Source organism: Daktulosphaira vitifoliae, unplaced genomic scaffold (genome assembly GCF_025091365.1).
Source record: "Daktulosphaira vitifoliae isolate Bord-2020 unplaced genomic scaffold, ASM2509136v1 Scaffold_4, whole genome shotgun sequence".
Lineage (NCBI taxonomy): Eukaryota > Metazoa > Arthropoda > Insecta > Hemiptera > Phylloxeridae > Daktulosphaira > Daktulosphaira vitifoliae.
Window position 1 is genome coordinate 33957350 of NW_026099575.1, and position 13475 is coordinate 33970824.

At 25.1% G+C, this 13475-nt stretch overlaps 1 protein-coding gene across 2 annotated transcripts; it reads left to right on the forward strand.

The window, feature by feature from the left end:
• Nucleotides 1-5604: 5604 nt before the first annotated feature.
• On the forward strand, nt 5605-12812 carry LOC126905189 (uncharacterized). 2 transcript variants are annotated; one of them, XM_050684678.1, is made up of 3 exons: nt 5605-5862; nt 7319-7393; nt 11787-12812. In XM_050684678.1, exons 2-3 carry the CDS (start codon nt 7365-7367, stop codon nt 12187-12189), a joined length of 432 nt encoding a protein of 143 aa, XP_050540635.1. In that variant the 5' UTR covers nt 5605-5862; nt 7319-7364; the 3' UTR covers nt 12190-12812. The 2 variants fall into 2 exon arrangements, with proteins under 2 accessions (XP_050540635.1, XP_050540636.1); XM_050684679.1 differs by lacking the exon at nt 5605-5862 and adding an exon at nt 7144-7218.
• The last annotated feature ends 663 nt before the right edge of the window (nt 12813-13475 follow it).

The following is a 13475-nucleotide window of genomic DNA, read 5'->3' on the forward strand; positions in this document are numbered from 1 at the left end:
CTTTGTTAAAATATAAAAAACACGTATTTGGAATTTTTTTTTAAACTTTTGCTGTTTTATTTCTCTGTAAAATATAAATACACCATGTAATGTTATTGATTTGTAAATGAGGTCGAGTCTAGAGTCAATTTCAATTGAGTAGGTAGATAATAGTTTTCCATATTTTTAAGCTATAGAATTTCATTAATTGTTAATAGTAGAACAAATTTCTACTGAGCTATTTATAATGTTGAAACGGCACCATAGCAATGTTTCATTTAGTTCATATGATATTAGTTATAGTCAGTAAAAAAAATCTTATAACGATATTGAGCTTATAAAAATTGCATTACAAAGGTCCATTTGATCTTTTAATAACTGATTTGTTATTTTAAAACTACAAAAAATTAAATAAAAATTGTTTACTGCGCTTAAAAACAATGTAATCTTACGCGCCCTTTACACCTTGAAATTTACCTGCATGAATGTGTATTTGTTGCCAGACCACTACATTATTAAGGAACGCCAAGAATGAGTCTCGTGGTAGTTTTATTAAATATTGTATTACATTTTATGTACAGTACTACTGTGCTGCCATCTTTCGAAATAATTTATCATCAAAAAACGAGTGATCTAGCGGATAAATGTCTAAATACACTTTTTATATAATGTGACAATAAATGAAATTTTTATAATTACATAAAATTATTATACTCAAATAGACATTTATTAAAAAATAATACACGATCATTTCTTTATTAATTTTTTTTTGTAAAAAAACAAAAGAAAATGAAAAATATTTAAATTTATTATATCGAAAATTATTAATAAACAAAATACTATAAAAAAGATAATTATAAAACTATAATGCTTTAGAAAATATTTAAACAAATTCAGAAATTATTTACTCAATATTAAGGTAAATCTAGATTTTCAAGTTTTTTCAAAAACGAATTTAGATAGTAGTCACAATTCAAAAAGTTATCTAAATTTAAAGTTATTAGAAAATGTTGTACAACAAAATGTTTATAATGAATTATCTTAAACATTTTGTATGTTAAACTACACCATTAAAAAAAAAATTGTAATGAATAAAATATTCAATGTGTTACAGCTATTTTTCTAAAATTTCGCCTACTACGCTTCCTTTTGATTCTGTTATATAATATGACATAATTAACATTGTTAATTTATAATTTTGAAGTTTTTGAAAGTTTAAAACAATTGTCGAGAAACCTTAACTAAAAGGTTATGTTAATCTATTTTAAAGGGAATTGAAGATATTGTTCTTGCTTTCTTCGTAAATTTATGTTTATTGACTGAATTTGTCTTTATCTTAGTATTACAGCAAGTATTGCTCTCTTCGTTTATTAATTTTGCTATATAAGTAAAATAAATCAATTTAATTATTTTTAAATAAAATCATTTTTTTTTTGTATTTTTCAAAGTAATGAGTGTAATCATTTATATATCAATATCATCATAATTCATATTTTCCTAGTATTTTGACTCATTTGAGTGATTTCTATAACGTTAGTTAAATTTCCTGGATTAATCTAGAATTAAAACTAAAAATGCAAGACATGAGACCAATTAAAATAATTTATTTTATAATTGTATACGTTCATATAGATACTTAAGTAGTATTTTTAATAATGAGTGTCTTCACAATGGTATTTTTGTAAGTTAATATTATTACTGTTACTATATTATAGAGAATATTTTTCACTTAATATGGGACATATCCCTAAACATTTATACAATTATTGTTTTGGTAAAGTAAACACGACAAACCTATAACTGCAAGATGTATGTTATCATTATTGTTCAATCAAAATTATTTTTGAAAGAATCTCAGTTTACACTGTTATATTTTATCAATAGTTTTATTGTGCTGTCTAATGATCGAAGAAACTCCTCGTAGTCAGATGTAATTACAGTAGGGTTGATTTAAGTAAAAATACCTCAAAATAATACATCGTGTCTTTACTATTAACTTGGTGGACCAAACACTTGATTGACTTTACAAATAGATTATTATGAAGTATAATTTGATAGACATATTGTATTTTATTCAAAATCTAGTTTCAGTATTTGAACTATAATTTCTTAACTGTAGAGTAATTTACTTTACTTTTTGCTTGAAGTTAGTTGAAGTTTAATTGTTTATAAATAATGAAATTGATACTGTAACGATTTGATCACAGGACAACTATCTGATCAGATAAAAAAAAAAACAAAATTAATACCTTACAAGTATCGATTTTTTTCCAAATAGGTATAATATAGATAAATATATTATATATACAGTTGAAATTTATCAAAATTCCAAAACAAATTATTTATAGAAAAAAACGGTTTCATAATACTTTTCATGTACGACTGTTATTAAAACTAGTAAAATATTTTTATTATTAAAGGTTAGTAAAAATATTATTTGTTTATTTTTCTTTTTAATTTTTTTAAAATTAAATAAGTTGATAAAGTTTTGTGTAAACTATAATGAACAAAAATCATGCTGTGATTTAATTCTAAGCAATGGAAGTGAAAAATAAAGTGTTCTGGAAATTTCACAAAAAGAATCGACTACAATATCTATTAAAAATAAAAAGGGCAAGTCATCATTTCACCGAAATGTCAAATTTTGAATATACTAAATGTAATTTCTTCACGAGTTAAAAGTAATTATTAATCTATAGCAATATTAAAATCATTTTGAATTTCCACACCTACAATAATCATTTTTCTTGGAATTATTATTCAAAGATGTATTTAAGTTTATTATTATTAAAATGAAAATTTTTGTTCTGTTAAATAATACCAAACGTGCTATTTATCAATGTTAATAATAAAGATGTCTTCGTTAAATTAAAACTAATATTAAGACTATTCATATTATTATTTTTCAAACTTAATTAAATTTGTCTAATTTTAGATATGTCATTGTCTCATATAACATAATATTTGATGAAAGAAAATCTGATATCATAAAGCGAGTTGTATACATCATACAAAATATTTTACGTATTCCAATCATCAAAATATTATTGAGTTTTATAGTACTTTTATAAATTCTTAAATAGAAAAATTATTTTATAGTTATGGCTAATGCTTATAATGAAAACATAGATACCTAGTCGGAACAATGAACTCAAATAGTTAACCTGACTATAATTTCAGTTGGAGTTACTAAATAAATTTCAACTAAAAATGTTCATTGTTCATAGTTCTTCCAACTATATAATTGACATTAAATTATTGTATTGATAAAAATTTCAGCTGGTTCTACTATAACTATTTTTTCCCGTACGATTCACCATATAAAACATGCATTTGATTATGCTAATTACTAACAGTGGATTAACCCATTATTGTAATTGTAATTACTAGACTCATTAGTATTGTAGTACGACGTCGAGTTTAATCTTTTAATTTTTTGCAACAATTCTACAAAGTATGATACTTTTGAAGTGAAGATATAATGCAAAGGAAGAAAGCGAGTTGTTATATTTAATGTAATAAGCCTTTAACGGCGTTTATGCATAGCAAACAACAATATCGGTCGTTAAACTATTGTCGTCAACAAATTTGGCCAAATGTGACCGTTTGGTTGGATCATTATTTTCATGGNCATAGCGAACAACAATATCGGTCGTTAAACTATTGTCGTCAACAAATTTGGCCAAATGTGACCGTTTGGTTGGATCATTATTTTCATGGCTAACCTTCTGTTCCGTCTTCAATTTAGGGTCGACGTTGTTGGTGGCATAGTCATAGGCGTAATTAGCAAATCTTCCCTTGTGTTCGCGTTTATTTATTATACATATATTTCTGTAAGGACAGCCTTTGGACTAGTTATCTACCATGTTTCAAGACGTCCCTCGGGTCGATTACAATTTAATGCCACGGTAATTGAATAATCGTTTATACTCGAATTAATTCTAAACGGCGGTACGGTCGGACAAAAGCACCTATTCATATCCTTGTGCAATGTTTAATCTGCCCCATCTTGATGAAGCATTTTTTTGAAAAATAAAAATATGGCTTTCATTTATTTCTATTGAATAAAACCATGGTCAATAAGCTTCAATAAATAAATGATACAGCTCAAGTAACTTGATTTTTTTTTTAAAACAAATTTTTAATTTGTAAAATATATTTTTTATGCTCTAGTTTTAATGAAATTAATAGTTCTACAGACCAGATAAATACAATTTATTGAAATTTCCTCCATAATAAATAACTTGTTTATCTTTTATCGTTTTCATAACAAACGAATGAAAAATATCTTACCTACAACGCAACAATCTAACTATCATCAACTGAGTTGATGCTTCACGTGTAGCCACGTGTAGTATTTCTACATCATAGCAAAATTCTGTTTTTATTATGTAAATATATTTATGTTTTTATTTATACCATCGGTTAATGCAGCCGATAAGGCGTGTTTTCAAGTCTTTAGCAGTTCTATTATTTGCGAAATGTCCTAGAGCTGTTTTAAACTATTTTATTCCATTTCATTTTAAATAATGTTTAATATTGGGTGATGTCAATCGATAACCATTATCTGTGAATAGTATTCCTCACATACTTAACATTTTCTCAACTCTTATTTATTATTATTTTATTAATGTTATTTATAATTTTAATTTTTAACCACTAAGCATATGAATCTAAAATTATTAAAAAATATTTATTATGAAATAGACCAAAAAAAAAAAAACATTATGAAATCTTTCTCAATTATTTCAATGGGCTTGTTCTTAATCTGACATAACTCTTCAAAAGTTTTGTCTTTTAGAAGTTCTGGTGTACTACTAATATATAAATCCCTCAGAATTTTATACATACCCTGTCCAATACAGCTGATGAACGCCGTTTTTCTTAAGTCATATTTAAGTTTTAGTTTGTTCACTTCTATAAACTGCTTTAGCTGCTTTTAGTAGATTTTCTAGTTTTCGCCATTTACACATTACCTTAAAGAGCCTAAGTATGCCGTCAAGTATATTTTTTTGTACAATAATTCTTCAAATAATAATAATTAATATCAAAAATAATTAAATTTAAGTATATTTTATTAATCGTAGTATTTTTTTAAACATATAGTTAACTTATAGTAAATAAAATGTGTATTTATTGTATTTTAAGTTGCAGTTATTATCTCTTTTCACTTAGAGAAACAGTCGGTTTCTATTAGAGGTAAGTACTTGAAAGTACTGTAACCACATTGGCATTTCCAGCCAAATATATCTAAGTCGTCAGTGATTTAATGTTGGAAATAATTTTGAATATTTTAAGAAAATGATTTACTTAAATGAGTATTTACCAAAAATTTTTGGAGAATCGTTATTCAAGTGCAAAAAATAACATAAAATGTATTACATATTTGAGTTTCTAAAATGTGTTAAAAATGTGTCGTGTTGAATTATTACGACTGTGTAATATCATTAAATTAGATTTATATTTATATAAATTATAATATATTATTATTTATATATAAATAATATTTATATGTGTATACAATACATAAGTATCACTTAACTGACGTTTAAAAAATAAAAAAATATTTTTATTGATTAAGAAATTTCATATGACAAACTTCAGGGGAATGTCAAGTTTCTAACTTTATATGACAAATGAATACTGTCGTAAAACAAAATTAAGCAATTAACACTATGTGTTGTGTATGTGTGAATGTTGATAGTCGCAATATGCTCCAGTACTTCCGAGGGTGTCAAAGAGACATAGTTAAAAGAAAAATAAGAAAAATACTAAGGTGCAAACAAAATACAAGATACAAATATTAAACGTACCAGAAACAGGATATAACCAAATACAATTTGCTAGACATAAGTACTTGAGCAAAATAGGAGAGGATACAAGGTAGGCAAAGGCGTGAAGAGTAAATAAACAAACTCTTGACATAAGGTTGAAAACCGGACAGCGATAACCAAGTACTGAGACTAACGTTTGTAAATAACTCCAAGGTCCACACTAGAGTAGCAAATCAGGCTATTATCGGTCCCTTATGATGATCCCCCTTTTCCGGTAAAGTTTGTGATTTTCAACGAAAAAATTATCTAAAATATTAATAAAAATAAGTCTTTTAAAAATAGTATTTCAAAGTACTTGGAACACTTTTGAAAATTATTTGTACTTGTATTTAATACTTTATTCTGAAAATATTTAAATACCTATTTTAAATATATTTAAAAAAAGTTTTTAACTTCAAGTTTCCAATTGTTTTTCTTTTATATTCCAATAAAATTATTTATGTTTTGTGTTAGGTTTCGAGTTATTTACTATTATGTTTCTTAAATACAAAGGAAAATTTAACACTCAGGAGAGCAATACTACTCGTAGTTGACGGGTTGTGACAAATGAATACCTTTATACCTTTAAATACCTTTAAAAACAAAACTCTTTCTTTAGACATAACCCAAGAACGGCCAAACTTTCTAACTTATTTACGGGTTTACGGTAAACAAAATCTTCTCATATAAGTCCATATAAAACATTAAGAGGCTCGGTGGAATTCACAATATAACCCTAGCTCAGGTGTGTAATATAAGAAAGGCCATTGAGTTTTCAAAACTCTTGGATGTCGCCTACCAAAATGTTCATCATTAACTTTTCCTCTCCTCTACTCGGTTCTAGTCTAGCTTAACATTCTTATTATTGTGCCCAGTACTTTATTGTAAGTGTTAAAAGTCAACAAAATGTCATCAACTTGTTAAAATATTCAAATAACTTCTAATTTCACAGTAATTTGCGATTACAATAGACACAAATAAAATAATCAATAATAATTTTTAATTTAAATTCATTCCAACACAATTCTCTTTTTATGTTTACCATAAATGTGTATATTTTTTTAATATTTCGTTTAAAACTATTTAATGACTCTCTATCTAGAACATAATATCGTAACTCGACTTTTGTTTTTGAGTAGATATTCAAACAAAAATCTTTTGTCAATTCACTAAATGAATAAAAAATTGAAAACATGTAGTAATTTTTGTTTCAAAGAATTCTGTATTTTTCTTTTTGGAACAACGATAAAGTTTAATTGTACAAATGATTTTGACAAAGTTTTGGGCTTATTAAAAATAAATATTTACTATAATATAAAAAGTATTAAATTAAAATATTATCACAACTTTATATTTAAATTTACAGTAAATATAATATTACAAATAGAGGAATTTCTTTTGATACGATTTTTTTTTCATTATTAAAGTAGGATTAATAGCTTATAATAATAAATATAATAATAATATGTAAAATATGATTGACTACCTCAGTCAGTTTTTATGTGTAAAATTTTTTTTTCTTGTAGGCCTTTCAGTTGCTAATAAATTCGACCGAAAACGGAAAACTGGTTTATGTATGGTATGAAATCACAAGAAATACAGTTGAGTTATTTAACTAAATTATTTTTCTAATTATTATTTGTATTATTTTTTAGAAAAGTTTTATAAATATTAAAAATATAATTTATGCGAACTTAAGTATAATTTTCTACAAATTTAACTTGTTCATTTATTAATATATATATATATATATATGTATCACCTAAAAGAGCAAGTTTTTTTTGTAAAAACATCAAACTACACACATTGTAATACAATTTTAGTAATATTTTTATTTTATTTAATAATTAGAATTATCATTTTGAAATTTACATTAGTCTCTATATTAACAATAGAGTCGATTCTGCCTTAATGATTTGAATCTTACATCGGTTACATGACCCAATCTCATCATGATCGAGAGAACTAGTATGGGGCAAAGCGTGTGTCACATGTTAAAGTTCCCTCATATGGTCACCCATTCAAGAACCAACAGCAAAAAGCGCAGCTTAACATCAGTACGCCCCATATTTTTTGCTTTTAATAATATATAAAAATTTGATGTAAGTAAATTTTTATAACACCCTATGTCATGAAATATCTCAGTTATTTGGGAAAATATTCCTTTAGTGATCCACGGGCATGTTTTAAGAGAATGGCAGCAAATTAAAGCGATTTGATTGCTACAATCGAAAACTAGTTGTTGAATTCCTGAACAAGACACATTATTGAATTTCGCAGCATCCCACGCTACTAGTATCATTAAGTATCGAATAAACGAATTTATTCATTGGTTAGAACTCACTTGAGCTAAGATGTAGATTTGTTTCACAAATTAAACGGAATGCGTTCATTGTACCGTGACACACGAAGTATCATATGATACGAGTACGATTCTATTAACTATATTCAAACCAATAGACTTTAATATTTTTATGACGATTAAACTTAAAAAAAATATACCTAGCCCTTCTTTTTTTAAAGTTTTACTGTTTATCTCCTATTGATTATTAATCAGGTATTTTAATAGTTTCTACTTGCGGATTTGATATAACTACAAATAAAGTACTAGAGTTCAAATGTAATAAATGTATTACAATAAAAATTACAAGTTTTTATGAAAGATTCCAATTTTGTTGTCCAATAAAAAGAAAATCAGCTTTGTTTATTCAAATTCCTTTAAATTTCCAAGGTATACTGAATGTCACTATGTATGTTTAGTCAGTGGATTTAATTTACAAACCGGTGATTCCCTTTTGGATATCCATTGTACATGGTGTTTTCCGAGCCGGAGCATCCGAAAACCACACAATTCCTGGCGGACAGACGCGTTGGGAATTGAAAAACAGCGATGGTTGCCTAGCTGACGCGGTTTACGACTTTCTGTCCACCAGATAAGTCTCGGCCATTTGTTACAACGTACCACATATCCGACGGTGCAGGTTTCCCGCGGGGAATCCTAGTTTGGTTGTTACACTTATCTTCGAACAGATCTTTTTTTTGCCGAAGCTTTTTTTTTCATTTATTTTCTACTAGTTTTCAAACAAACCGAAACAAAGCCGATATGCCGAACTATCGTTTCTGCGTAGGCATGTCATAGATACGATGTATTATTACTACGTATACGCTTGTGTAGAGTATGTGAATTTATTATTCTACTACGGGGAAATGTGTACACTCAGAATTGACTATACATAATAAAGTACATACCTTACAGTTTATTCGGTTGATCAAAAAAATAGAGAAACCGGGCGATGTACTGTACATGGTTTATTCAGTTATTGGCTATTTTGTCTATGTCATAAGGGAGGTAAACTAACTGCAATCTAAATAATATACAAAATGGGTGTTACAATTCTTACTCAATCGTATTGCTGTATTTCACACGTCAATTTTACATATATTTTCAATATACGAGACTTCATAAAAAAAAATTAATACCTTAAATATTTCATTGAACAAAATTATCTAATATCAAAAATGTTCAAAATGTTGAAATTTAAATAAATACACTATAGTTATGATGAAAATTCACATTTGCATTTAAAATTCTCAATTCTGCGTCTATTTCAAGTATTTTTAGAAAGAATGATTGGATGAAGAATAATATTTTCTTTTTTTAAATCTAATAATTTGCTAATTTAACGTGTTAAATAACATGTTCCGGAAATTAAATAGTACCTATTTTAAATTTAGTTAAATTAAAACAAAATTGCTCAGAAGTAAAAAAATTATGAACTAAAAATTCACATGGTAGCATTTCAAAAATAGTGGTTTTAATCATAACAACATTTGTATATATGTATATATATCAGTTTCCACTTTATCTGGTTCCGTATGAGTTCGATATGGCGTAATGTGTACAGTTATTAGCCTAATTTTATCAATAAAAAATAGTGTTTTGATTTTTTTAAATAATTTTTCTTTTTAATAGTTAGCCAGATTACTCACTTTACATTTTTACCAAAAATTAAATTTTTATATAACTGTAATAGGTACTAACTCAATTTTTAAGAGTGTCAATTAAAAAATGTCCAATAACTGTATTTTTTTATCATTTTGTAAAAAACCATTAATTTATAATGGTATCATATCTATACAAATTATGAGAGAAAAATTCGAAATATAGCAACAGTTTTTATTGATAGGAACTTGTGAAACATTTTCACCGATGTCAACAGATTAATACACTGATTTAAAACTTTATATTTTCTGAAGGTGCCAATAACTGTTCCCTTTACTCTGATTAGATTGTAATTTAGAACATCTAAAAATATTAATTTCTTAAATACTAAAAACTTTATAATTGGCTACTGTAATAACATTGAGCGAATGGATATTTTAATTAAAATGTTTCATCAATTGAATATTGACGATTCTATTTAATAAGTAATAAAAAAATTTGTTTTTTCTGTAATAGTATGCTGAATACTTAATTATTAAGTATAAGAATATGGCACCTAAGATTGGCAATCAGGTACACGTTTCTTTTGGACTAGATGCCACATAAGTTTAATATTTTTTATCTAGTTATTGTATCTAAATAAATTTATCTAAATATCGCACAACATAGGTGCTCACTTTTTGAAAAAAAAAATTATTTAAAATTAAGTCAATGAGAGAGAGAAACATTATACATATATAGAATGTTCAATAAGTAAGGAAACGGTTTCTATTGTTATCATAGTTTGTAACAACTTACCTGTTTCCTTACTAACTGAACGCCTTGTATAAAATGTATAAAACATTATATATCTATAATCTTATAATAATGAGATAGATGATTATTGATTTTGGCTTAATCAAATATTCTTTTAATATAGTAAAAAATATAAAAATGTTTCCACGTAGTCTAGTGGAAACCCTTAAAAAAATTTTTGGATCAAACATGTATAAAAAAAAAAGATTTTCTTGGGAAAGGATTCGTTTTTTCTTCTAGTTTGATATAGTAAAAAAGTTATATAGAGAGACATATTTATTTATTTTATGGGACATTATTTATACATTCAAATGAATAGTTGTGAGAAAATTTATTGAAAAATATTTTGAGTATCCATAAAAATATTGTTTCTAGAATCCTAAACAAAAAATTAATAATTAAATAAATGAAAAAAAAATATATAGAAAATATAAATTGATCACGTGTAGCTAATTATTTAATATTAAAATTATATCAAAAATATTAGTTTAAAACTAAAAAAAAAATTTTAATTCATTTTAAATTAATATTTTTGATATAATTATAATTTTTTGTAAAATATTATTACTTGAATCTTTTTTTAATAGGAACAGTATTTGTTAAACAATAGTTATTTTTAAATGTACCTGCACAACCATTAAAATATTTATCAAAGACTAAAAAATGTCTGAGAAAATAATATTGTATTTAAAATAAAATAAATTATTATTCAATTATAGTTTTTATTTTCCATAAAATAATTTTATTATTGTACCTACAATATTGGATCAACATTGTTGGTAATTATAAAATAATTACGTAGTTTACATGTTTTTTATTAATCACCTGAATTGTTTTATGTTAAATAAAATATAACAAATGAAGGGTACAGGGAAAAAACCGACTAAGTCACTTTTTTTCACAAATGAATATTATGGTATCATTAGTTTCAGCTAGAGACACTGCACATTCTGACAGGTCGAAACAGGAAAATAATCAACTATATTAATAGATATTAGCGCTCAAAGTTTTGGTGTACAGGGAAAAAACCGACGAAGTCACGTCGTCCAGTGTACTAACTGCTTAATTCAACATTTTGAGTGTAGATTTCAGTACGATTTTAGANTGGGAGTTGAAACATTTACTATAGAGTGTTATAAAGAAGCAATGCTTAACAGATCGTTAAAATATTTATTCATATTGATATTTTATTGTGCAAAAAAAACTTACTTGTTTGAAAATGAATATTTATTAAGTAAAGTATTTCAATGTCTCAGGTTGATTGATAATTCAATGGAATATATTGAAATAAATAATTCTATTATAAGCTCAATTGCTGAACCATTAACGGAGTTTAAGCATCATATGAGTAAGAATGAAAAAAATTATTTATATAGTGTGTCATTACAAAGAATCCTAAAATACTTATTTCCAACTAAAAAATTTCCTGATGACTTTAACATCACTACTGAAGTACCAGATGAATTTTGGATACCATTCGACTCGGTGGTGAGTAAAGCTATGAAAATATCAAATTTATTTCCTCCGTCAAGAAATTTAGAACAAGAACAGTTTGCAGATGCTATAACTTTAATTCGTCATAAAGTCCGGGATGAATTGGAGTATTTGGGAAATGAAGATGAATGTTTTGAAAAATATTACTTCGACTTAATAAAATGAAATAACCCTTTTTTAAAATTATTTTTCGATAAATATGCTAACAAATAATTGCAAATATTTTAATATCTAAAAAAAAGTATTTCAAATCAATATACATTGTTATTCAGATCTATACTACAACGATTATAAATTTTGACCAAATTATCTTTAGTTAAAATGTTTTTAAATTAGTAATCTAATACATCTAGTGAGTATGAAACACGTGTGTGTATAGCTCATTCTGGTGTACATGCACTCTACTCGTGTTAAATACTCACTCTATATGTTAAAATGAGTATACAGGTAACTCAATAAAAATGTATTATTAAAAAATAAAATAAATTTTAATGATAATTTGTTCATAAGTTATAAACGTTGTCAGTTAGATTTGAGATACTCTTTCTACAAAGATTATTTGCAGGATAAAAAACCATTTTCATTTTTTTTGAGGTACATTATTTATATATTTTTATCGAATATTAGCTATTTTAACACTTTTCAAGTTCATCTCCTATGTCTTGTAGGTTTTCACATTATTTTTTCAAATGGAAACATGTAATTAAATTTTTTAATTAATAAATATTAATAGTTTCCTTTAAAACGTTAGAATTTTTTTATTTAACTTAATTCGTTTATCAGTTATAACAATANCACATTATTTTTTCAAATAGAAACAATGTGTTAAATTTTTTAATTAATAAATATTAATAGTTTCCTTTAAAACGTTAGAATTTTTTATTTAACTTAATTCGTTTATCAGTTATAACAATATGAAGTTCTAATATTTGGAGATAAAATACATGAATTGTATAATCCTAGTTATGTACGATCATGGCTAGAAAACCAAAACTAAAATAAAAAAATTAAAACCGTAACTTAAACCAAAACCGAAATTTTAAAACGATTTTTATTTCGTTATTAGAGTCTTTTAAATATATATCTTAATTAGATAATTGAATATATATTTTGTTGTTAATATTTTAAAATGTATTAATATTTTTATTCAATATTTAGTTATCATTTAAGTTATAGAAAATTTATTTTTTATTACATAAATGCAAAAACTAAAAACAATATAATTAGCGGTTACTATTATAAGAAAATTAGATTTCAGATTTTTTATATCTGTTGGAATAAAAGTTCTACTTTCTATATGCATTTTTGAGTTTTGAAACCCCTCTGTATTAAGGGAAATGGTTCGATTTAAAAAAAAATTATACCAAATAATATTTAAAGACGTCATTCATCTATATAAAAAAAATTTTAATTATTTATAAAATATAAAAAAAAATTAACTCTTGTTAAAA